This window comes from Giraffa tippelskirchi, chromosome 2 (assembly GCF_054371585.1).
Source record: "Giraffa tippelskirchi isolate mGirTip1 chromosome 2, T2T-mGirTip1v1.2.pri, whole genome shotgun sequence".
Taxonomy (NCBI): Eukaryota; Metazoa; Chordata; class Mammalia; order Artiodactyla; family Giraffidae; genus Giraffa; species Giraffa tippelskirchi.
This window is the reverse complement of record NC_137276.1, coordinates 109,107,925-109,133,118: the sequence shown is the minus strand read 5'-3', so window position 1 is coordinate 109,133,118 and position 25,194 is coordinate 109,107,925. Positions and strand designations below refer to the sequence as shown.

The 25,194-nt window shown below is 54.5% G+C and overlaps 1 protein-coding gene across 2 annotated transcripts in view; it reads right to left on the bottom strand.

Moving 5' to 3' along the window:
• TRPM2 (transient receptor potential cation channel subfamily M member 2) overlaps positions 1–25,194 on the bottom strand; it is a 58,124-nt gene that overhangs the window by 27,401 nt on the left and 5,529 nt on the right. The window contains exons 2-11 of one of the 2 annotated variants that reach the window (XM_081570066.1): positions 22,558–22,583; positions 21,537–21,604; positions 16,493–16,659; positions 15,719–15,807; positions 10,228–10,396; positions 8,757–8,937; positions 8,078–8,244; positions 6,368–6,548; positions 5,776–5,837; positions 3,683–3,883 (exon numbers count right to left, since the gene is read on the bottom strand). In XM_081570066.1, the coding sequence (XP_081426192.1) occupies positions 3,683–3,883; positions 5,776–5,837; positions 6,368–6,548; positions 8,078–8,244; positions 8,757–8,937; positions 10,228–10,396; positions 15,719–15,807; positions 16,493–16,639 (1,197 nt within the window). In that variant the 5' untranslated portion in view covers positions 16,640–16,659; positions 21,537–21,604; positions 22,558–22,583. The remainder of the gene's footprint in view (positions 1–3,682; positions 3,884–5,775; positions 5,838–6,367; positions 6,549–8,077; positions 8,245–8,756; positions 8,938–10,227; positions 10,397–15,718; positions 15,808–16,492; positions 16,660–21,536; positions 21,605–22,557; positions 22,584–25,194) is intronic. The other variant, XR_014076754.1, reaches the window with a different exon arrangement.

Here is a 25,194-nt window from a genome sequence, read left to right as displayed (position 1 = left end):
CACTGATCAGTGGTATCTGTTCAACACCCAGCAACACTTAACTGAAGACCTCCGCCTGGTCCTCTGCCTGGGCCCTAACTACCTACCTATCAATCACCAATCTGTCTATCCTCTATTTCCTGTCACCTTTCTATCTAGCTGTCATCGATCTCATCTACCTATCATGTCTCAGCTGCCAGAACTGCTACAGTTCAAAAGCATCAATTTTGATATTGGAGAAGACTCTTGAGAATCCCTTGGGCTGCAAGGTGATCAAACCAGTCAATCCTAAAGGAAATCAGTCCTGAATATTCATTGGAAAGACTGATGCTAAAGCTGAAACTCCAATACTTTGGCCTCCTGATGGGAAGAGCCGACTCATTGGAAAAGACCCTGATGCTGGGAAAGATTGAGGGCAGGAGGAGAAGGGGACGACAGAGGATGAGATGGTTGGATGGCATCACTGACTCAATGGACATGGGTTTGAGAAAACTCCAGGAGATGGTGAAGGACAGGGAAGCCTGGAGTGCTGCAGTCCACGGGGTCACAAAGAGTCGGACACAACTGAACGACCAAACGACAAGACCCACCACTAGTCACTGCTCCCTTGAACCTTCACCCTGAGGCGGGGGTGGGCCTTCGCTGGTTCCTCACATCCCAAAGCTTCAGATTCCACTCCCAGCTCCCAGGCCACCACGCCCAGCCCCACCTGCTTTCCTGCCTTCCCCCACCCCCTTCCCCTCGCCTGGACATGGCTCTTGCCTCTGTACCCTCTATAAAGACTTCTCCCGCCTAGAGCGTCCCTCGTACACCCTGCCTCCACCTCTGAGACCCCAACCTTCCCCATCCCTCAGGATCCCGCTTTCATGTCAACTCCAAAATGCCCAAAATATCTCTCTTCCCAACCCCACCCCATCCTCCAGCCGAAACCTCTCCCGGATTTAACCCAACTCCTGATTCACAGGACGGAGTAGCTACTGCGCGTGTGTGTTGACCAGGTACTAAGTACTTTCCCAGGTGACCCTGCTCTATCCTCTGTGTCTAAGCCCAATCACCCCTGATCTGCAGGTAAGAGAGCGGGACTTCTGAGAGAGGGCCAGCACTCCTTCTGACATCAGCGATGTGGTGCTGGCTGTGGGTCAGCAAGCAGACCCCCACGGCAGATATCCACATCCTCCCAGGGCTGCACCCATGTACCCACCATGGGGCAGACCAGGCCCAAGGCCTGTGGAGTGAATCAGTGATCACGGCTCTGGGGGTCCCCTCCCCACTAAACAAGAGCCACCATCAAGGGCAGCCCCCTGGCTGAAGACTGGAATGTATGAAACACCATTTTCAGGCCTTGACTCAGCAATGGATTGATAACACAAGCTCCTTTAAACCTCAGCAGATTAGACCCACTTCTGAGAATTGCCTGAATAATTTACAAGCTAACTGAGGGAAGGCCAAAAGCCTGCCGGCCAATACCCACCAGCTCCGTGAGGAGCTGACCTTACGTCCACGGTGAAAACATTCCCCAGAACCTTAACAGGTCCACTGAGGCCACAATAAGACAGACGAGAGAGGGTTGCTGTGCTGCCCGTGGAACCTGTCCTGCTCGCCCTGGGCTGCCTGCTGCCCTCCCCGCACCCAGCTCCCATCGGGGGCCCCAATCCTCTTCTTGGTCTTTGGCTGGTGAGCACAGACCGCCCACAAGGCCTGAAATTGGACGTGGTTAGAACCAAGCCGCTTCACAGACTTGCCCTGAAAGGCCCACATCAGGCGCTTAAATGTGAATCTACAGGAGATTTAACAATCTGGTTTAGTGTCTACGGAGCACATGACAGACACAGACCCCAACTGCTTTGTCAGCCCCAACTTACTGTTGGGGAAACCGAGGGTCAGAGCGGCGCTGACTGCCTCCATCCCACAAAGAATCCTGCCAGGAAACGGGTCAGGGGACCTCAGGACAGGTGAGCCCAGTCCCCGGGGCTCAGAGCATGGCCAGACTGCAGGGTCAGTAGGATCACAGGGGCTGGAGGGCAGTGGGGGCGGCTCTCCATCAGTCAAGGACTTTGTGGGTGTTGAGGGCTCACCTAGCCACTCTCCTTCACACCTGCCCCTCTTTGGAGGCTGGGCCAGGCCATGGGTCCCTCTGAGGAGCTCAACGGGACCCCCAAATTCTGCACTGGGGATTTGACCAATTCTGAGGCTCATTCCAAATGCCCCAGATGATCCAACTGACTCAAAGGACGTGAAAGAGAAGTTCCTTCTTTCCAGGACTTGGAGAGACGTCCCATGTACACTGCTGCACCACCTCCCCTCCCAGCCCAGCAAGAAGCCTGTCTATAAGGTTTCCAGAAGAAGTCTTGCAAGGTCTTCACCTGCCTGTACCCGGTGTCATCTCCCACTCTAGCTATGGAAGAGCAAAGTATCAATGCACTTTACAGCAAAATTACTGAAATGCAGGGCAATCATGGTCCTGGGCTATAACAGCCATGCTCTCCCCATGGGTCAGGAGAAGGAGCCAAGCCAAACCATTCGGGGTGAGGGCACCCATGAGGCTCACTGCTCAGGAGTTGAGGGGATGCGCAGAAAGCCATGTCCCAGAGACCCCCGCCCACTCCCTCGACCAGAGCAGCCCACTGTCAGCCAGTTCATATGGTAACATTCCAGAAAAATCTGTTGAATCCAGTGAGCTAGCTAGAAAATGTCACACTAGATAGAAAGAAAGTAAAGAGACAATGAAGGCAACAGGCTAATGGTTCAGGTCCCAGCCATCCAGACAGCCTAAGTCTGGGCGACAGTGATGAACCAGAGCTGACTGCTCGGTTCTGGCACCCGGGCTGGGTTCGTGTAGAGTACTGACAGCAGGGAGCAGGGTGAAGGTAAACAGAAACCCTCTATGACCTGTGCTCTTTCCCATGAATCTGAAATAGTCCCAAAACAAGGAGAGAGGACAGGCAGGGACGCGAAGCAAGGCTGAGTCCTCTTCGAATGATCTGTCCCTGGACATGTAGCCACAGGGTCATGTCTCCAGCTCCCTGTGCTTCCACACAGCATCTCCTTCCACAAGGGAGTGGGGGTCCCCTCTTTGGGTGGAACTAGCTCCCTCCCAGGACTCGCGTCTCCAAAACCACTGGCGATGGGGTTCCCTCTGGAATGCTGGTCCTAGGATGGGCCAGGCCATGGATGCCTCTATCTGGGGGAGCATGTGAAACAACCCCCAGATCACCACACGGTTCCCAGAGCCACTCGGGGGCCCCCATCTGATACATCTACATGTCTCCCCACCTTGATGACCCCAGAAGGTGGACCCTGCTACCCACTGCCGTCACTTGCAGCACCCCAGCTGCCTGAATCTGGGCTCCCCACCCCTCTGCCACCCCCAGGGCCTCAGCACCAGCCTCGTGCCCACCCAGCGCACAGGGTCCTCTTTCCAGGATGGCCGTGCCTCATGCCCTGTGTTACCTGCCTGCCTGGAGTACTACAAGCGGAGGCCCAGCACATCCTCCCTTGCAGGGCAGCCTGCTGCCTCAGCCAACAGCTCCCTGCCTGCCCAGCTCTCAGCCCCCACCCCTGCAGATGAGCCATCTTCAGCCCAGGTCAGCCAGGGCCTGTGAGTCTCGGTTATGTGTGTCCTGGTCCCGCTGGCCAGGCTGACAGCGTCTAACCTATGGGCTGCAGGTTCACACCTGGTGACTGACGCACCCGTCAGCCTCACCTTTTTGGTCCACTCCACGATCCTACTTTCGGTGAAGGTCTCAAACATCCCCTGGAAGAACATGCTCAGCTTCTGCTGAATCAGGGAGATTGTGATCTCAGAGATGGGCAGGCTGGCTACCTGCGCGATGACGTCAGCCACGCGGCCCGAGCCCTCCACAACCACGCAGGGGGTGCCGTTGGTGATAGCGTTGTAGATGGTCTGCAACACAGGGGCCAGCATGAGCCCACCCACACCCACCCCTCCTAAAACAGAGGGTTCTCCGAGAGCCCTGCTGTCTGGCTACTGTGAAGGTTTGTTGTTGTTGTTTTTCAGTCGCTCAGTCGTGGTCGGTTCTTTGTGACCCTATGCACTGTAGCCTAGCAGGCTCCTCTGTTCTTGCTTCTCTCCAGGCAAGAATACTGGAGTGGGTTGCCATTTCCTTCTCTAGGGGATCTTCTGACCCAGGGATCGAACCTGCGTCTCCTGCATTGGCAGGGGGATTTTTTTTTACCACTGAGCCACCAGGAAAGCTCCGCTGGGAAGTTTACTGAAGACATTTACTTGGTGTGCTCCTCTGCTCAGAGGGGAGGGGGCTGATCCTAATACACATGGGGTACACACCCAACATGCCACCTCTCTCAGGCCTGTCACTTGACACTACTGTCATGAAAGATTGGGACGTTTCCACCCCTTAACGTGTGGACCTGAGAGCCGTCCCCAGAAAGAAGGGGGCACTGTCTGGGCCAGAGTTCCACACCCTCCTTGAGACCCAGGGTGAGACAAGGACATGGAGGGAGACTCCCAGAGACTATGTGAGAGCACCGTGAGGAATGGGCACCATCACAGCAGGAGGGACGACCTGCTCTGGGCACCCCTGCGGGAGAGCCTCGGAGGGAGTGGGGGGAGTCAGACACATCCTGCCCCCCGAGGCACCCCAGGACCTGTGCTGACCCCTGAGGTTACTAAACATAAACAGAACATCATGCTCTGCCCCAAATCAAGCTGTGGGCAGGGCCAGGCTCCCTCCAGCGGTTGCCCTGGAGAAGCTGAACTCCCTGCCTCCTCCGGCTCTGGTGGATGCCACTTTCTTGGCTTGTGCCCGCATCGCTCCAGTCTCTGCTCTTGGTCACGTGACCTCCTCCTCGTCTAGAGACACTTGTCATGGCATTTAGGACCCACCTGGATGGTCCGTGCTAAGATCCTTAGCTTCATCACATGACCAAAGACCGTTTTTCCAGATGACAGAACATTCACAGCCTCCAGATTTTAGGACCTGATATCTTGGCGGGGAGTATCACTTATCCTGTCTGCTAGAGTACCCATTCCTGGAGTGAAAGATGTAGAGCTGTCTGTCTGTCCTGCCCACCTCTCTCCATCCCCAGGGCGGCTTCCCTGCTGAGTACATCATGGATGAGGAAGGCCAAGGGCACCTGTCCTGCCTGGACAGCAACCATTCCCACTTCATCCTTGTGGCCGCTGTCATGTGACCAAGGGTCTGCCCCTGACTGGAGCGATGCGGGCACAAGCCAAGAAAGTGGCATCCACCAGAGCTGGAGGAGGCAGGGAGTTCAGCTTCTCCAGGGCAATCCTGCAATTGCAATCATCCTACAATTCTACGGCACAGGTCAATTTGGCCCGAGTTCCACTAGGCAGGCACACTCCCTACCGGACAGCGGTCCTGCATGAAGCTCTGTGGCCATGTGTCAGAACCTGCTTTACATTCAGCTGCTGAATGTAAAGGATCTGGGCGCGGGGGGTGCCAAGGGCTGTACATTGAGGACACCTCTCGGGAGCCTGAGTGCAGAGCTATAGAAGCCCCCACAGGCTGTGCGGGGGTCCTACAGGTAAGGGCTGCAGTCTCTCTGGAACCCCTCTTTGCTCTGTGCTGGTCAAGCCCCAGGGCTGACCATCCTGTGACAGGGCCTCTCAGGGGCCTCCGATCCACCCACCCAGAGAGACTGTGCATGGTGAATGCACCTCCCTCCATCAGTGGACAGGCTCTCTGTCCCCTCTTGCCGACAGCCTCCCTGGGAGGTAGGCCACAGCACTCTGGGCAGTTACTTGCCTACCACAGGACTTGACCCAAGAGGCCCATTCCCAGCAGGACTCACGTTCAGTGTGCCGGGGCCCCCTTCCAGCACCACGCAGACAATCGGGATCTTGATAGCCACACCTAGGACGAAACAGGGAGCACAGTTCAGGACCGTGGGCTCCGAGCATCCTCTGGGCCCCTCCCTACTCCTGCCAGCTGCAGCCTAACAACACTCTGGAAACCCCAATATGCAGTGGAGCTTGAAAAACCTCAGCTCAAAGGTGTCCAACCAACCAGAACCCTCATGCAGAACCCTGTGTGTTTGACCTCCCAGCACCCTAGGATCCATCTCACCCCAGCCACAGGGGAAATGAGGTCAAAGCCTGAGCTTTGACTCCTTCACACTCTGGTTTCCGAACTGAGATGTGTGTGCAGTGAAGGGACCACAGGGTTCTCTGTGTCCTGAATGCCTGCCTGCCCTTTCCTTCTGCTGTTAAAGGGGCATGAGAAGATGATCCCCTGACTAAGTATACAGATGTCCAGGTGTGTTCTGATGGCTGCCCCAGCACCCCAACCACCAAATGTCCTGGCTACGGCCAGCTGAGCCCCAGACCCCTGGACCAGCCTGCTCCCCTCTCCTCCAAGCTCCCTGGAAAGTGGGCCCTGCCCACCTCCCCTCTCCTTGGTCTGCTGCGATATGAACTTCTCCAGCTTTGTCCTCAGGGGAATCTCGACCCCATAGCGGCCGTGGGTCCCGTCGTCCACAAGGATGAAGTGGGAGTGGTTGTTGTCCAGGCAGGTCAGGTGCCCTTGGCCTTCCTCATCCATGATGTACTCGGCAGGAAAGCCGCCCTGGGGATGGAGAGAGGTGGGCAGGACAGACAGACAGCTCTACATCTTTCACGCCAGGAATGGGTGCTCTAGCAGACAGGATAAGTGATACTCCCCGCCAAGATATCAGGTCCTAAAATCTGGAGGCTGTGAATGTTCTGTCATCTGGAAAAACGGTCTTTGGTCATGTGATGAAGCTAAGGATCTTAGCATGGACCATCCAGGTGGGTCCTAAATGCCGTGACAAGTGTCCCTAGATGAGGAGGAGGTCACGTGACCAAGAGCAGAGACTGGAGCGATGCGGGCACAAGCCAAGAAAGTGGCATCCACCAGAGCCGGAGGAGGCAGGGAATTCAGCTTCTCCTGGGCAACTGCTGGAGGGAGCCTGGCCCTGCGCATGTCTCAATTCTGGCCAAGTGGTACTGGTCTCAGACCTCTGGTGTTCAGAAATGCGAGAGGGTACACTTCGGTTGCTTTAAGCCACCAGTTCTGTGGTCACTTGGGACACAGGCCCAGGAGAGGTGGCTATGGACCCATGCACACAGCCCCTGGATGCCACAGAGGAGGGCAGGTGGTGCCGCTGGAAGTCCTCTGAACTCAAGATGGGGAGAAAAGTGAAGCGTGATGTCGGAAGTCAGCCAGTATCTCTCGGCCTCAAATTTCCACTCTGTGTAACGAGCCCGTCTGGTCCACTAAGCACATCTGTGACGTGGACATGGAAGGACAGGAGCCGAGGGGCCGGCTGCCTGGTGACTAGCGTCTGTGACTGGCGTGAGGAGTCACTTTGCAGAGGACGTGCTCCCCAGGAAGTGAACGCACATCCTCCCTGCCCCAGGAAGACCGGAGCCTTGTTCATAAGTCACACCTCGTGGGACAGTTGTCATCACACCTCCTTGGTGTTGTCAAGAAGAATTTTATTTTGGGGCCAGTGTTTCCCTCCAAACTTCCACGTGCTCATTATGCCAAATCTGCCATGTCCTCAAAAAATCTCATTGAATGAATAAGTTCTCTTTTCCAACTCACATCCCTACATTTAAGCAATTGCTTCTCAGGCCTGCACCCAGGTGAATGGACGCAGGAAGGCTCTGTCTTCAAGCTCAGAAGGAAAGCTCACAGGAGGGGAATCAGGGAACCATTGAACCCTGGGCTAAAAGGCCAGGCTCTGGGATCTGACAACCCAGATGCTGGTAGGCTGTATGCTCCCGGCCAAGCTACACCTTTGCAAAGCCCATTTCTCATCAGAGTGGTGTTAGGAGGGCCCCCAGACCAGCGGCAGCTCTGGCAACTCTTATGTGGACCCATCCTAGGATCTCAGGGGAGAAAACCAGAGTCCAGGCAAGGTGTTTACTCTCCTGGGGTCACCAGGGTCTGGGAGGTTGAGGGGGATTTGAGCCTGGGTCTCCCAAGTCCCTATCCAGACACTTCTCATGACACTGTACTTACCCTGATGTCCAAGGGGTGGCCTGTTCACTGAGCACTGGCTAAGATCCTACCCCACCACCTCCCAGCTGTGCTCCAACCCGCCCGCCCAGAAGCAGCCGCCAGCTCACCATGGGGTGGATCAGGCTCTCCCGGTTGTGCAGGGCACCCCACGTGGCAATTCCGATGGTGACCACTTCTCCTTCGCAGAAGCTGCCACTCAGGCTGAAGTCCCGCACCGCCTCGCCCACCTGCTTCATCACGCCAGTGTGGGACCCCCCGGTGATGACCCAGGCCCCTGGGGAGGAGCAGAGGGACACCTGGTGCCCTGCAAACTCTTTGCTCCCAGGTTTTCAAACTCATTGTCAGATGTGAGCCTGGTCTTCCTGTGGCAGTCAGGACCCGTGATGTCCCATGATGCTCAGTTAGGTAGGGGCAGGAAGGCGACCCTGTCTCTGACTGTAGGCCCTGCCCTCTCCCCCACCTCCCCACTGCCTCCCTCTGTCCTGCTCTCAGGGACACAGTATCTCAGAACTTTCTCTAAATGGTTCTGTTTCGAAGCGTCATGAGTGGGGAGCCAACCAGAGCTGTGCCTACACCGTGAGCAAGCCAGGCACAGTGGCAGGAAGTGGGTGAGTCTGATCAGGCACCCCCCACCTGGCCCGGGCCTGGGCCCTACTCGGCGACCCACAAGGGCCGGCCAGTCCAAGGCCCTGACTCTGCCTTCCAGGGGTCCTCCCACCTGCCCAGCACTCCCAGGCCTGAGCACCACCTGTGGTCTGGGCCCCGGTCCCTCTGTCCCTGCTTCACCTGAGGTCTGGGCCACCTTGAGGAGGCCTCTTCGGAAGACACTCTTCAGCCTGGGCTTCATGTTGAAGTCCTTGGCCCCGCCGGTCACGGAGATGAGCAGGTTGGGCGCATCCAGGCCCCACTGCTGGGTCATGAGCTGGTAAATCAGGCTGGAGGGAGTGTCCTGGGAGAGGCGGACGTACTGCAGGGAGGTCAGAAGACCCTGGGGGTCAGTGGGTGGCCAACCCAGGCCCCAGAGCCTGGCCGCCCTGCCCCAGCCATGCCTGACAGCCCCAGGCAGGCAGGTGGACGCTCACACTGGCTCCAGATGAAGCAAGAATGGCTGCCCCCAAGCAGGTCATTGATTGAGAGAAAGGGGAGGCAAGGGCTGAGAAGAGAGGCCACCGCAGGGGACCAGCCCTGGCGTCTCTCTGTTGAGGGTGCCCCAGCCTGAGTCCCACGGCCTGACTCCAGTCCCCTATAAGGCCACACTCTCCATCACTTGTTCCTGGTTTAACCAGCTGCTGTCCTGGAGCATCTTCCTTCTTCATCCAGCGCTACTTCCCTCTCGTCAGCACCCCTGTCCTGGGCCTGCCCTGTCCCCCATGTGCCAGAAGAGCCCCCCACCTCGCGCTCCTCATCAGTAGGAGTCTGGAGGGGTGTGGTGATGCACTAACAGCAGCTCGTGGAGGGGCGGGGCTGGGAGGTGGTGCTGAGGAAGGCTCTGGGGCCATGTTCACCTCATACAACATTCTTTGTTCAGCCTCTTTGGCCAAGTGGGCAGCGACTCTGAGAAATCGAGGAGGAAGGTCACACCCAGCCAAGAAGAGGCTGGGGTCCCAGAACTGCAGCACAGAAACAAGTGACCCCACCAGACCCCTCAGGGCAGAGCTGCCCGAGAGCTGTCATAGAACTCTCAGAGGGTGGGTTAAAGCCAGGGGGCTGGGACTCTGATTCAGCAGGGTGGGGGTGGGGCCCGAGTCCGCTTGGCAATGCTGCTGGTCCAGTGACCACCCTGAGATTCGCAGCACCCGAGAGAGATGCCGGCCAGGCCTTGGCCCCCGCTGTCCCCACCTGCAGCCCCGTGCTCCCAGGCCAGCCTGGGGCCCTGACCCACCCTGCTCCACCACCTGTAGGACTCTCACCTCTGCCACTGGCTCTCCCTGCCATCCCCAAGGCCTCCCCACTGCCCACCACCCCCACCTGTGTGCCCTGTGCTCCCCTGCTCCCTCCTGGCAGTGACAAAAGCCATTCAGGCCACCCCCTGAACTTGCTACTGTACCCCGCCCACACCTCTCCTGGAACCCTGGCAACAAATCCCCTGAGGGCACCATGTAGCTCTATTTGTCATGCAGAGCCCTCCACCCCGCCCCCAGCACTGGGCAGCTGGGTTCTGCAGCCTCCTACTCCCTCCCTAGGGAGGCCTGGCCACCGCAGCCACCTACGGTGGGCTCTGGTCCAGAGTAAGAGCAATGGAGTCATGGAAACCAACCTTTCCCACTTTCTGGCCCAAGCCCGTGAAGACGATGTCACCGAAGGCATCTGTTGGCATCTCCCTGACATGCTTTTTCGGGTCCCACTCCTGGCCCTGGAAGGTGTGGGGCCGCGTGGCCTCCTCCAGGTGCTTCTCACGTGGGTAGCCGCACCCGCACACCACCTTCCTGCAAAGGCCACGGGGTCACCAGCGGCAACTGGTGCCTGCTTCTCTCCTTGGCAGGGATAAAGGAGGCCCAGTGGAGTCATGACTGGCACCCCAGCCACAGAGTCAGCAGAGACACATAATCATCAAACTTCTAAAATCTAACGACAAAAATCTTGAAACTCGGAAATGATACCTCACCTGTTGGAGGAAAATAATTGAACAACTGATTTTGAATCAGAAGTCAGAAATCAGTGCCAGAAAGAATCCACACAACATTTTTCTAAAGATGAAAACTACCAACCCAGAATCCTGCATCAAGCAAAAATATCATTCCACATGAATGGGACGTCAAGACACACTCAGATGAAAGAAAACCAGGGAACTGGTCAACAAACAAACTTCCCCAAAGAAGATGGCTAGAGGAAGTTCTCTAAACAGAAAGGAAATGATGAAAGGAGGAATTCTAGAATATTAGCATGTTTTCAAACAGGGGATTTTTGTAGACACTAACTCCTACAGCTGGCTATTTGTTCTGTAAGTGAATACTGAAACATCTCTAGTCAATAGTGTTCCAGAGAAGGCAATGGCAACCCACTCCAGTACTCTTGCCTAGAAAATCCCATGGATGGAGGAGCCTGGTAGGCTGCAGTCCATGGGGTCGCGAAGAGTTGGACATGACTGAGAAGCTTCACTTTCACTTTTCACTTTCATGCATTGGAGAAGGAAATGGCAACCCACTCCAGTGTTCTTGCCTGGAGAATCCCAGGGATGGCGGAGCCTGGTGGACCGCCGTTTATGGGGTTGCACAGAGTTGGATACGACTGAAGCAACTTAGCAGCAGCAGCAGCAGTCAATAGCATTCAGCTGAGGAAAGACGTGTTAAGATGTATTACTCTGTCTCTGGTCAATAACTTGTGGAAAACAAAGAAACAAGAATGGAAAGAGTAAAAGTATGGGTAGGTGAATAAACATATTTTCCTCCTCTTGAATTTTCTGAAGTATGTTTGACGGTTGAAGCAAAATTGCACCATGACCTAATATGTATGTGGAGGAAATTTTGTAAACAGTTATGATATAAATGGGGAAGGGCAAAGCGTTGTAAAAGGCGGGAATGTTTCTACATTTCCCACAAACTGGTGAATGTCAACACCGGGAGACTAGGGTGAGTTCTCAATACACATAGATATCAGTAATATGTGATAAGTTAAATATATATAATGTAGTACCTGGAACAACCACTAAAAAGCTATAAAAGAGATACAGGCAAAAATAGCATAGATAAATCAAATGGAACTCTAAGAAAAGTACAAGTAACCCACAGAAAGGCAGGAAAAGAAAAACAGAGTAATAAAAACAAACAAAAAAATACAATGGCCAACTTAAGTCCTCATATATCAATGAAAGTGAAAGTGTTGGTCACTCAGTTGTGTCCAGCTGTTTGCACCCCCACGGACTGTAACCCACCAGGCTCCTCTGTCCATTCTCCAGGCAAGAATACTGGAGTGGGTTGTCATTTCCTCCTCCAGGGGATCTTCCTGACCCAGAGATCAAACCCATGTCTCCTGCATTGCAGGGCGATTCTTTACCACTGAACCACCGGGGAAGCCCCAGAGATTGGCAAAGTGGATAAAACACAATAAGATCCAATTATTTGTCATCTACAGAAACCTCACTACAAATCTTGTGATCTAGGCCAGTTGGCTCCTATGCAGCAAACAGGAGCCTAGGACCAACCCACACAACTCGAACGGATCACAAAGGCATTCCACTGGGTGAAAAAAGTCAGCCTTGACACATCACCTCATGAAGGCTTCCACTTCTATGACATTCAGCTACTGAAACAATTGCAGGAATGAAGAGCAGATGAGTGATTGCCAGGGGTTATGGATGGTGGGGTAGAAGAAGTGACCACTGGTGGGACTGTGGGGTCCATCTGTAGTATCTTTACAATTTCTTATAAATCTATAGTTATTTCAAAATAAAAAGGTCAAAAAAGCACACGGTGCAGGCTCAAAGCAGAACCTTTGAGATCTGGGGCTAGAGGGATGCACGTGGCCCCCCAAAGAGAACACCTTGTCACCTCTTTTCAGCTGTCACCTCCTCCCTCGCCTCCTTTGTCTTGGTGGGTTAAAATCGTTTTATTCCTTTAATGCCATTCTTGGGAGGAGAGAGAGGAGACAGCAACTGTGTTCTTCACAGCTTGTTAAATTGGAAATCTACTCATTTTTTAGAGTCCTACTTGTGCTAGTAACAAGTGACCTAGAAGACAAGATACAGATGAGACCAAATCAAAAAATCTAACACCAGGTGAGACCTGAGCCCAACGACACCAAGGGAAAACATGACTGGACCTAGAGAGAAAAAATGGGTTTCCCTGTAGCTTACGGAATGTGGCCTCAGGGGCTCCGGCTCTCAACTTCTCAATCATTAAATAGGGGAAAAAATACATTCTCTGACCCCTAACCTGCAGAATTTGTGAGGGCCAAATAAGGTTCTAGATGGAAGATAACTTATAAAATTTGTGCAGGTTAACTAACCGTGCAGAGTACCAAGGCTGGATCAAGAGGCCAAGGCCCACCCTGTGCTCTGTCTCCCGGTCTCCTGGGTTCAGTACCCTTGTCCCCCTGCTCAGGCCGGGGCCTCCTCAGGCCAGGGAGCACTGGCCCAGCCATTAGGAACTCCAAGGCCACCTTCTTCTATGACTCCTTGTGTGCAGGCGTGCTAAATCACTTCAGTTGTGTCCCACTCCTTATGACCTTATAGACCATAGCCCGCCAGGTTCCTCTGCACATGGAATTCTCCAGGCAAGAGTACTGGAGTGGGTTGCCATACCCTCCTCCAGGAGATCTTTCTGACCCAGGGATCGAAACTGCATCTCTTATGTCTCCTGCATTGGCAAATTGGTTCTTTACCACTACCACCACCTGGGAAGCTCTTATGATCCCTGCTGCTGCTAAGTCGCTTCAGTTGTGTCTGACTCTCTGCAACCCCATAGACGACCACCCACAAGGCTCCCTGTCCCTGGGATTCTCCAGGCAAGAACACTGGAGTGGGTTGCCATTTCCTTCTCCAATGCATGAAAGTGAAAAGTGAAAGTGAAGCCTCTCAGTCGTGTCGGACTGTTAACGACCCCATGGACTGCAGCCCACCAGGCTCCTCCGTCCATGGGATTTTCCAGGCAAGAGTACTGGAGAGGGTTGCCATGGCCTTCTCTATATGACCCCTTAGGGGACTCAAATCACTTCTAGACCTGCAGGGCTCCCCTGAGCACCACCCGTGAGCACCTCCATTCAGGGAGGAGGAAGCTGGGTCCAAGGTGGGGAAGGGAGCAGCCAGGACAAGGACTCCGTCTTGTGTCCTTGCCCAAGGCCACCCCAAACTTTCTCATAGATTGTAATAGCCTAGAATAGACCACACCCTCCCCTCCTCTCTTTCAACCATTCGCCATTGAGATTAGGTCTTCAATGGACACAGTGTTTCAAAGCCTGACACAGAGTAGGAAACTACAGATTGTTGACCCAGAAGCTGAATAATCAGAGAATTTTCACAGCACTCTTGGCCCATGTGGGTAAGTGGGGCCCCCTTTCCCCTCCCCTCCCCAGCACCTCGGGACATATGAGGAAGAAGCTGCCACAGGGAGTTGCTGCTGCTGCTGCTAAGTCGCTTCAGTCGTGTCCGACTCTGTGCGACCCCATAGACGGCAGCCACCAGGCTCCGCCGTCCCTGGGATTCTCCAGGCAAGAATACTGGAGTGGGTTGCCATTTCCTTCTCCAGTGCATGAAAGGGAAAAGTGAAAGTGAAGTCGCTCAGTCGTGTCCGACTCTTAGCGACCCCATGGACTGCAGCCTACCAGGCTCCTCCGTCCATGGGATTTGCCAGGCAAGGGTACTGGAGTGGGGTGCCATTGCCTTCTCCGCACTCAAATGACAGCCCGCTCCACTCCCCCCCCGCCCCGCCCCCCCTTACACACACACAGCCCCCGCAGCTGCACCTCGCATGGGTCCTGGTACCAAGAAAGGTGCTCCGGAAGTTTCAAAGCCAAACATATCCTGAGTGCCATTCCTTCAAAGAGGGACAGAAACCCTAAACAAGGAAGGAGCCCCATTTCTGTCTCAGATACAAACTGTACCCCAACCCTCACTGACCCCTGTGGATGTTTCTCTGCTATTTGTTCAGAATTCAGAGGACGAGGGCGCCGAGGTTGGACAGATGGCACCCCTTGAACCTCTACCGACCAGACCCGGGCTCCGCAATAACCTTCTTCAAAGGGTTTTGGAGCCAATGGCTCCTGCAAGGAAACCTGGGGCTACTGTTGTAAGCCTACTTTAAAAACTACAACCGGAGACCTCAGTGCAAAGCCCGCTGCACATGGTCAGAGCAATGGGCCTAAACTTGAACTCTGATCACTACTGAATACAACCTTGAGGCCACCAGCTGGATCATGGCAGCAAACTTCTCTGATGCGGGGGTCCCCCATGGCCTCTGAGGAGGAAGGAGGGCTGTCATCTGAAGAGGAGCCAACCTGGAGCGTGAACCCCCAAATGGGGCACTTTTTCTGACAACATCCTGGGCATGTCCCAGGAGGAACAGCATCATCGTCGGTGATCATGCACCTCTGGCTCCCGATTATATCATCCTCTTCCATCACCCAGACACGGCATGCCCCTCCCCTCTGTATTGTTCACAGTCTGAGCTAGACGCTGGCTATCTGTCCAGTGGGGAAGTAATAAAGTGACTCAGCCACGGTCAGAGCTCAGAACTCGTCCAAGAAAACCACAAAGCTACATAATTGCAGTGCTGCCAGCAACCAGCAGAAAAGACAAATACAGAGTGCAGTGGAAGGAGGGGTTACATCCTGGGGTGTGGTCAAGGAGGGCTCCATGGTGGAGGCTGCACCACCAGGTGACAAAGGAGCAGAGGTAATAAAGAGTGAGGCCCGTTTCCTGCAGAGCGAGGACTAGGGTGTGTCTGGAGGGGACTGCTCCGAGCACCCCAGGCTGTACGAGCACCCCAGGCTGGTACACACACTGGGACTGTCCCCTCCTGAGGCCCAGTCAGCCCTGCCCTGGTCAGCTACTCCATGTGGGAACAGGGAAAGAAATGTGTTAGTTGATCAGTCATTTCTGACTCTGTGACCCCATGGACTGTAGCCCACCAGGCCCCTCTGTCCATGGGATTCTCCAGGCCAGAATACTGGAGTGGGTCGCCACTCCCTTCTCCAGGGGATCTTCCCAAAGCAGGGATCAAACCCGGGTCTCCCGCATTGCAGGCAGATTCCGTCCTTTCTGAACCACCAGTGGGGACAGAGAAGGGGCTATAAGCACAGAACAAGCCACTCACCCAGCATCAGACAGTTTGGAGCTTTCCACAAAGTATATACATTCTTTCTTCTTGATGTTCTCAGGAATCCATGAATTCAGGTTTCCTTGCTGAGGGTAAAAAGGTCACTGAGAGATTCTCAGGCGTTAGATCAGTGCCATTCCAAAGACCACACCCCACACCTCATTCAGGCCCACTCGTGCGCCCTGACACCCTTCAGGGTCTTCCTTCAGAGACGGGACACCGAGCCCTCCCCAGCAACCTGCCGGAGGCCCTCAGGAGCAGACCTCAGAGGGAGGAGTGAACCTGGGGAACCGCTCCTCCCAGACCCCTGGGATTTCACTGTGCTTTACAGTTTGTAGGTCAGCGCTGCCTTCCTCAGGAACAGCAGTGTGGTGCAAAGGTGACCATGAGTATCAGGATACCCGCCCACATCCAACGGACCAGGCTGAGACGTGTCACCATCTTCACACCCAACCAGTGGTGTGACATTCAAATGTCCCCAACACAAGCCTGCCTGGGGCTTTCCGTGCAGCCAACCCAGGCCTCAGCTGGTGCCCAGGCCTTCCTTATTGGGTAAAGGATGCAAAGTCATTGCACAATGAGGCGGGTGGGTGTAGAGGCTTACCCAGCACTTTCCCAATTGGAACCAGGACAGGAACCAACCCAGGGGCCCAGACCCAGGCCCCCCAGTGCTCCCTCCAAGTCCCCTCTTCTGGGTTGTGGTCCGCAGCAAAACTAGGTGGTCACTGTGCCCCACCAGGGCCCTGGCAGACCCAGTGACCCCAGACTTACCTTTTCACAGTTTCTGAAGGGGTACTGCGACCTCCTGTTCCTGCAGAGGCCGGTGCTACTCCGCCAGAGGTTGGGGACCGTGGCCAGGTCAGCCACCCTCCTGCGCTGCACCCCAAAGTTGTCTTCCTCCCTGGAGCTGGCCTCCATCCCAATGCCCGGCTCAGGCTCTGCAGAACAGGCTTGGTCCCACTACCTCAAAACAAGCTTCTCTCTGGCTTTTGAAGCCAGGGGGCCTGGAAGTGAGGTAGGAGGTGGGTGGGCCCCAAGGTGAGCAATTAGATATTTGGGGGAAATTCTCCTTCTAACATCTCAAGGAAAAGTTACCTTGGCAGGAGCAGAGAGGAGCTAAGCTCTGATGGAATAAAAACAAGACAACCACAGTTTTCGCCCTTGAGGTCAAGGAGACCCCCCACCCCTCTGCACAAGCACAGAAACATTCGGTGGGGGTCCAGAAGGAAGGAGCACTAGCCCATAATATGTCCTGTCAACCTCTCAGAGACCCTCGTGCTGGGATCTGTCTTGGCTAGAAGATGCATGCGCACATAGGCGAGGGCCCTGAGTCAGCCCAGATGTGGGCAGAAAGTAGGACAATCAACCAGAGGAAAACAAAGACCCAGAAAATGGCCCCATGTAAGCGATCTAAGCCGCCCCTGCCGCACACAATTCTGTAAACCTGACCATGTGTGTATTTGCAGGTATCCTGTTCTTACACACTTTACTTGCCTCACTGCTTTTCATTTCTTTGCTGATTTCTTTCTTCAAAACAGTCAAGAACCGAACCACTAGTTACTGACTCTAGCCACTGGTCCCTGGTGGTCCTGTGCACTCATCGTCACAGCCCAGGTTCAACTCCCAGTCAGGGAATGAGATCCCACTTGAAGCTGCCACACCCCAAGACCACCCAAGGTGAGAAGCCAGCCACCCGGGCTGCTGCAGTGGGTCAGGCGGGATGAGTCAGGTGTTTCTTCCTGTGGGGCCCCATTGTCTTCTGGTTTGCACATTTTTCCAACTGCCCGAGCTCTGGCCTAATCAGGTGTGGGCAGTCTGGAGGCACATGTACAGCCATGGGGCCCAGGCTCCCACATACCCTTGGGTCACCGTGAAGGGCCAGAGAAAGAGAACCATGCCCATCCCCACTGCTCCTGTGTGCCCGGTGATGCCTGGGAGCCCAAGACCAGGGGAGAAAACACCTGGTCCTCACACGCAGTGCTCACGATGGGGTCCCAGCTTCCTGCTTCCAGACATGGGTCACTTCTTCTGTTTTCCCAAAAGGAGAAAAGCCCTCACTCCCCACAGAGCTGGTTTGGGGAGTGGCAGAGCCCTGCACTCTGTGATGCGGCCCCTCCAAGTAGAACAGATCCTGTTTTCTGAAACCCTTGCTCTGACCTGGTCTCCATCACTGGGGCCTTGGTAAGCAGCACGACTACTTCCCTCAGGTTACGAATGAGAAAATAAATATGTGCAGACCCCACGAGTTTCCCTGGAGACACGATGCCCATGGTGACATCTCATGACATCACCCATACCACTCGAGGTGTCATCCAGGGAGGCCCCCACCTCCACCGGCTGCTCCAAGGGTGTGAACGGTGGCAGAGGACAGGTCATGAGGTCTCCCTCCTTCCCCCATCCTGAAGCCCTTTCTGGCCACATGACCCTCCCCCATATAAGACGGTCACTGATAGTCTTTTCTCTGTCTATTGTGGGGTCCAGCATAGGTGGCCCCAAAATGTGCCTCAGAGACATACTGATTATTTTGAATTAAAAAATTTAAGAAGAACTGACTCATTGGAAAAGATCCTTATGCTGGGAAAGATTGAAGGCAGGAGGAGAAGGGGAATGACAGAGGATGAGATGGTTGGATGACATCACCGACTCAACGGACATGAGTTTGCCCAAGCTCCAGGAGTTGGTGACGGACAGGGAAGCCTGGCGTGTTGCAGTCCATGGGGTCGCAAAGAGTCAGACACGACTGAGCAACTGAACTGAATGAATTTTAAGGATGAGATGTTAGATAGCATCACTGACTCAATGGACATGAACTTAAGTGAACTCCAGGAGATGGTGAAAGACAGAGAAGCCTGGTGTGCTGCAGTCTATGGGGATGCAAAGTTGGATGCTACTGAGCAACTGAACAACAAAAATTCCTTAAGAGACAATCAACGCAAGAGGGCCACTCTTACCCTCCCTTCTGTCTCCTTGGGAGCAGGGCATAAACCTCTCTTGTGAAAGGTGTATCCCTGCACTCAGAGACAGAAGACCCTATCATTAGAGATGCAGACTCGGGGCCAAGAGGCCTGTGTAAACCAACTTCGTGACTTCTTTCACTGACTAAAGCCCAAACTCTTTAGACCCTTCACTCACTGGGTACCCCAAACTTAAGCTTCATTGCCCTGTCAATTCTTCACTAGTTTATTGTTTTTTTTTCCTAAATAGTATAAAAGCTGCCTGCTTTGCCCATTTCTTAAGTCCCATTCCTATGGGACCTCCAGGTGCATGGAATTAAATTAGTTTCTTTTTCTCCTGCTAATCTGTCTTGTGTCAGTTTTACTATTATTATTAGTGCAGCCATAAGAACCCAAGATGGGCAGCAGAGGAAGTTTCCCCTCCCAACACTTTTCATCTAGCTTCAACACGTGGTCGCTGTGCTCTGGTGGAGGGGGCTGGGATTTGTCAGGGAGTGAGGCACCTGCCATCACCTGGCCTCCCTGGCCCACCCTCTTCTGGGCCATTCAGTTCAGTGCTGGGCACTTGGGATCGAGCCACTGCCACACAGGGTTCAGGCCACCTCCACCTCTTTGTCCTCACTCTTCCCCCTGGGCAGTTCCTGCCTCCTTGCTCCTGGGCCAAGGTCACTCCCAGACGTGCTCATACCTGCGGAGAGGAAGGGAGCCAAACCTCCCTCACGTGGAGGCATCGTGACAACAGAGGACATTGTTTCCAGGAGTGGGTGCTGATGCTACAACACCTACAGATGCAAAAGCAGCTTTGGAACTAAGCAACGTGCAGAGTGGAAGAGTTCAGAGGAGTGCTAGAAAAAGCCTCCATCACCACGGACAGACAGAACAAGTGTGGTGACAGCTCAGGACAGGAGAGCTGCAGGGAGTGCCCCAGCCTCCTTAAAGAAACCTAAATGGTCACAAGCAGATGTTGGTAGAAAGACGGATGGTGAAGGCCATTCTGATGAGTCTCAGATGGAAACAGGGACCATGTTATTGGAAACTGAAGGAAAGGCAATCGTGTTATAAAGAGGTAAAGAGCTTGGTGAACTGCTTCTTTCCTGGTGTTTTGTGGAAGATAGAACTTGTGAGTGATGAAATTTGACTGAGGAAACATGTTGGCAAAGTGTTGAAAGTACAGCAAAACTTCTCTTGAGTGCTTACAGCAAAATGCAAGAAGAGAGAAATGACCTAAAGACGGATTTCTAATCACAAAGGACTCAAGAGCATAGAGTGTTAGGAGATGCTCAGCCTATTGACATGGAAAGGGTTGAGAAAGTTTATTCAGGGAAGAACACAGAGCGTATGGCCAGACTTGCTTGGGACGGAGGTGGGCTGGCTGTTTTCATCCAGCAGGGAGACTGGACAGCACCTCAACAGAGTCAACAGAGGCTGGCACTTGCCTCCGTGACAAGGGAGGATGGGCCCCAAGGCATCTCACGGCTCAGGGGGCAGCCCTCCAAGCACAGGACCAGAGGGAAAGGGCACACAGGGCAGAATGCTCTCCTGGGGGCCCAGCTGCCCTGCTCCCCTCCCACCTTGGCCTCCTCAGCAGCCCCAGGAGTGGCCTGGTGTGGCATGGGGTGACCCTGTATGATGGTGCCTGCACTCTAACCAGTGTTGTCTCTGATCAGGGGTGTCCACACCCCCAGGGCTGGGGGCGGGAGCTTGCACATGGTTACTTCCACTCAGAGTTGAAGGATGGAGGTGCCCAAAGCCTGTGGCAGAGGGCAATGTGTGTAGGCGGGGCAGCCCCAGACCAGAAGAGCCCCTGGCCTGTGACTGCAGCCCGGGAGGTTGCAGTGGGCTCTGCACAGCAAAGCCTCGGAGCAGGACCATCCCCCAGTGGGCCTTAAGGCTTTTTGGACTCACTTAGGACCTGTCACCCTGCCTTCTTTCCCACCTCCCCTTTCAGAATGGGAATGTCCACCCTCTGCCTGGCCTTCCACTCTGTTCGGGAAGCACACAGCTTGTTGCAACCAAGCAGGACCCTATAAGGGGGCCTTCCCAGGGTAGGTGCATTGCCCACATTCTCTGTTGTACATTTCCTGAGTGGTTTTACACATGTGAAAGCCTCACGTCCACCAAATGGGAGATGTTAATTTCTTGATCATAAGCATGTAGCCCCCAGACCTACTGGAGCCTGAGGACTGATGATGTTAGCCCCTGAGACCCTGCCCTGTTGCCATCAACCAGTTAGAGATCAGAGACTGTGCACGAGCTGATCAGAGAGCTGTGCATGAGCTAATCACACATCCTGTGATCACTGCCCCCCTGCCCCAATGGCCTGGATTTTAAAAATGTTTTGCTGAAGCCCTTCAGGGGTTCCAGATTTTGGAGGTACAAACTACCCATCTGTCCTCGTTCAGCCTGGCGGTAAACCTTTCTCTGCTCCAACGCTGCCGTTCCTTTGGCCTCCCTCTGTGTCCGTCGAGCACATGAACTGGAGCTCAGCACCACTGACTGTCTGGTTTCCCAGGTTCACCGCTGGAGAGGACTATGCCCCAGGGTGAATCCACCTCAGGTCTCCCCACATCTGATTTAGAGGAGACTTTGGAGTGGATGCTGGAATAAGTTAAGATTTGGGGGCTGTTGGGATGGAGTGAGTGTATTTTGCATGTGGGAGGGACATAATTCTGGGGGGCCAGAATGGGATGGTCTGTGTTCCCCTAAAATTCCTATGGGGCATTTAGGAGGTGGTTGGGTCAGGAGGGTGGAGCCTGCATGAATGGGATCAATGCCCTTGTAAAAGAGACCCCCAAGAGCCCCCGGCCCCTTCCTCCATGTGAGAACACAGGAGTCTTCTCCCAAAGTGGGCCCTCACTGACCACACAGTCTTGGATGTCCAGTCTCCAGGATCACCAACCACACAGTCTTGGACAGCCAGCCTCCAGAACTGTGAGAAATAAATGTCTGCTGTTTATGAGCCACCGAACGTGGTCTTTGTATAGCAACCAGGATGCACTGAGACAAGCAGTGAGCGGCGCTGGCCCTGCAGTCCTTGGGAGCTGCCTGGCACACCACTCATGGCAAAGGGGGCTTACACTCGAGTGGCCTTTACAGGGCCATGTGCTATCCTAGATGGCAGCTTGCCAGGCCTCACAACCAGCTTCTCAGGACAGCAGATCAGCAGGAAATGTTCCAGGTGACAGAACAGGAAAAGAAGGCTCTGAGAATCTCACAACTGGGCAGCTAATCTGTAAGAGGACTGGGAATCTCCAGGGCTCAGTCCTGCAGCCAGGGTCCCCAACCTCCAGGATCTACTGCCTGATGATCGGAGGTGGAGCTGATGCAATAATAATAGAGACAGAGGGTGCAACAAATGTAATGCACTTGAATCATTCCAAAAACATTCCCCCATCCCGGTCTGTGGGGAAATTATCTTCCACGAAATCTGTCCCTGGTGCCAAAAGGTCAGGGACCACTGTTCTACGGGACAAGTGACAGAAAGAGGAGCAATAAAAGACTTGGTCTCAAGAAACTCAAGTGCGTTTGCTCAGATTCACAGTTTTTGGATTCACAGATTCCCATCTCAGCACACTCACTAGAGGCTTGTGCACATCTTCTCAATCCCAGCTGCCAACAGGTCCCTAGGAAATGTGTCAAACACCATTCCTCACACCCACCACTCATCAGACTTTGAAGGGCAAAGCCATGTGTAACCATTCCCATGCCCAGCGCAGGGGGAGTCTGGCCCGACCCTCCCCTTCCTCCCCTCCACCCACACCCCCCACGCCACACCTGGACCCCTGCCCAACAGCCCTGGGAGAGTCCAGAAAACCAGGCTGACAATGAACTTACAATCCCCCCATCAAACCTTCTCTGGAGCTCTTCTCCCCGGAATCATACCATCAGTTGCTCTCTTCACATATCACCTAAAAGCAAATTTGGCCACCCTGTTTTATAGCAAAAATTCTCCATGAGCAATTAGCAACCTCAGATATGCAAATGATACCACTCTAATGACATAAATTGAAAAGGAACTAAAGAGCCTCTTGATGAGGGTGAAAGAGGAGAGTGAAAAAGCTGGCTTAAAACTCAACATTCAAAAAGCGAAGATCATGGGTGCAGTCCCATCACTTCATGGCAAATAGATGGGGAAACAATGGAAACAATGACAGATTTTATTGTCTCAGGCTCCAAAATCACTGCAGACAGTGGCTGCACCTACAAAATTAAAGACCCTTGCTCCTTGGAAGAAAAGCTATGACAAACCTAGACAGTGTATTAAAAAGCAGAGATAACCACTTTGCCGACAAAGTTCCATATGGTCAAAGCTATGGTTTTTCTAGTAGTCATGAACAGATGTGAGAGTTGGACCATAAAGAAGGCTGAGTGTGGAAGAACTGATGCTTTTGAACTGTGGTGTTGGAGAAGACTCTTGAGAGTCCTTTGAACTGCAAGGCAATGAAACCAGTCAATCCTAAAGGAAGTCAATCCAAAATATTCATTGGAAGGACTGATGCTGAAGCTGAAGCTCCAGTACTTAGGCCACCTGATGTGAAGAGCCAACTCATTAGAAAAGACCCTGATGCTGAGAAAGACTGAGGGCAGGAGGAGAAGGGTGTAACAGAGGATGAGATGGTTGGATGGCATCACCAACTCAATGGACATGAGTTTGAGCAAGCTCCGGGAGATGGTGAAGGACAGGGAAGCCAGGCGTGCTGCAGTCCGTGGGGTCACGAAGAGTTGAACATGATTTAGGGACTGAACAACAACAATTAGCACAGGTATGTTGACAAAACTCTAAAAGTAAATGACTTCCAAGAAGAGGGAGAATCTGACCACGTAGGCCTGAATATAGTAACAACATGCACACCTACAAATGTCACCCGGCACAGAACACTGACAAGACGTGAAGCTGTGGCCCTAGAGAGGAGTGAGGGGGCTGACCGAGCAAGGGGTGAGTGTTCCCATGGGGACTCTCCCAGACAGGGCTCCTCCTGGTAAGCCGCCCTCCCCAGCCCAGAAGACTCACCAGTAAACAGAACCACGTGCTGGCCTGGGCACACAGGCTGCTGCCCTGTGTGCGCTGGCTCTCCACTCCTCTAACCCTGTAGCTGCTCCCTGCGCTCCTCCTCCAGCATCCTTTGAAATCCCGGCTGTGACAGCACTTCCAAGACTAAAAATAGCCACACGCGGGTGAGGGGCAAAGGAACTGCCAACCACGGAACTGAGCCGGGAGGTCTTGGGGGCGGGGGTCAGAGGAAGAGCCTGAGATGGCCAAGTCCCAGATATCTGCAAGTCACGACACGGTGCCTCCGGACAGACCGCACCCAGCAGTGTCGCAGCGCCTGCGCCCCGTGCCGCAGCCCAGGGGACATCCGCACCCTGTCAGCCGCCTGCTTGCCGCAGCAGTCCCGCATCCCCGCTGCAGCCCCGCACCGCAGCCCGAGCCGCGCCCAGCCCTCTGCACCCCGGCGCACTCACACCTTGGAGCTTGCTGCAGTCTTCCCGACCCTTATCTCCCGTCCCCGCGCCCGGACCCAGGCCGATGCCTGGGTCCTCGCATCCCTTGGCCCACGCACCCCAGCCTGGGCTCCGACCCTTGTGCCGGCCCGACCCTCCCCCTGGATCCTGGGGCATCCTCCCCTTGATACGCGCCTTGGCAGCACCTCGGTTCCCTCCACCCTGGGCCGGCGTGCGTACCTGCTGACAGAGGCCCGCTCTCCCGCGTCACTCGCGGTGCCGCCGCCGCCGCTGCCGCAGCCCCGGTCCCGCGGGGCCCCCCGCAGCGCGCTCTGCGTCACGGCTCCAGAGAGCGCAGTCCGCCCGTCCCGTACTCCAGACCAGAGCCCAGGAGGAGAGACTAGCCCTCTGGAGCGCGGTCCGCCTCCCCAGATCCCCTCCCAAGAGGCTGGCTCCAAGTGTGAACCCGGAGGAAGCGATTCTCATCAAGTCCTAACCGCAGGGAGGTGGGGCGCAGTACTGGACGGGGTTATATCGGAGAATGGGGGCCTGGAGACTGCGTGAACCACTTCCTCTACTGGTCTGCTCCTGCCCTTACCCGTCTTCCTAGGGGCCCCAAGCCGGGAGCCCATTCCCTGTAAGGCAGGATCCAAGGCGCCAGGAGGAACTCCGCACAGGGTTCACCCCAGCAGATGCTGTCCCGGACCCACAGGTGCCTTATCTCCACCCTGGTTGCATGGCCCTTCCCAGTCCTCCTGGCTGGAGCACAGAGAGGACTGAATGCTGACTCCTGAAAAACTGATCGAAGCTTTTCCTACAACTCCAAACTCCCTTACCACAAATCTCTCACCCCACAGTGGCCCTCTGCCCTCTCCTTCCTGGCTGCCATCCCATGTGGCCTCATGATCTAGGGAAGTGAACGGGGTTCTGTGCCTCCTCTGATTTCAGGGCCAGGGGCTGCCAGCTGACCCTCATTTCCTCCTGTGGGTCCATGGACGCAATGTCCAGACTCCTGCCCAGAACATCCTCCCCTGGAGGGCCTTTCACCTCCATCTGCCTCTGCCTCTCTGCAAAGCT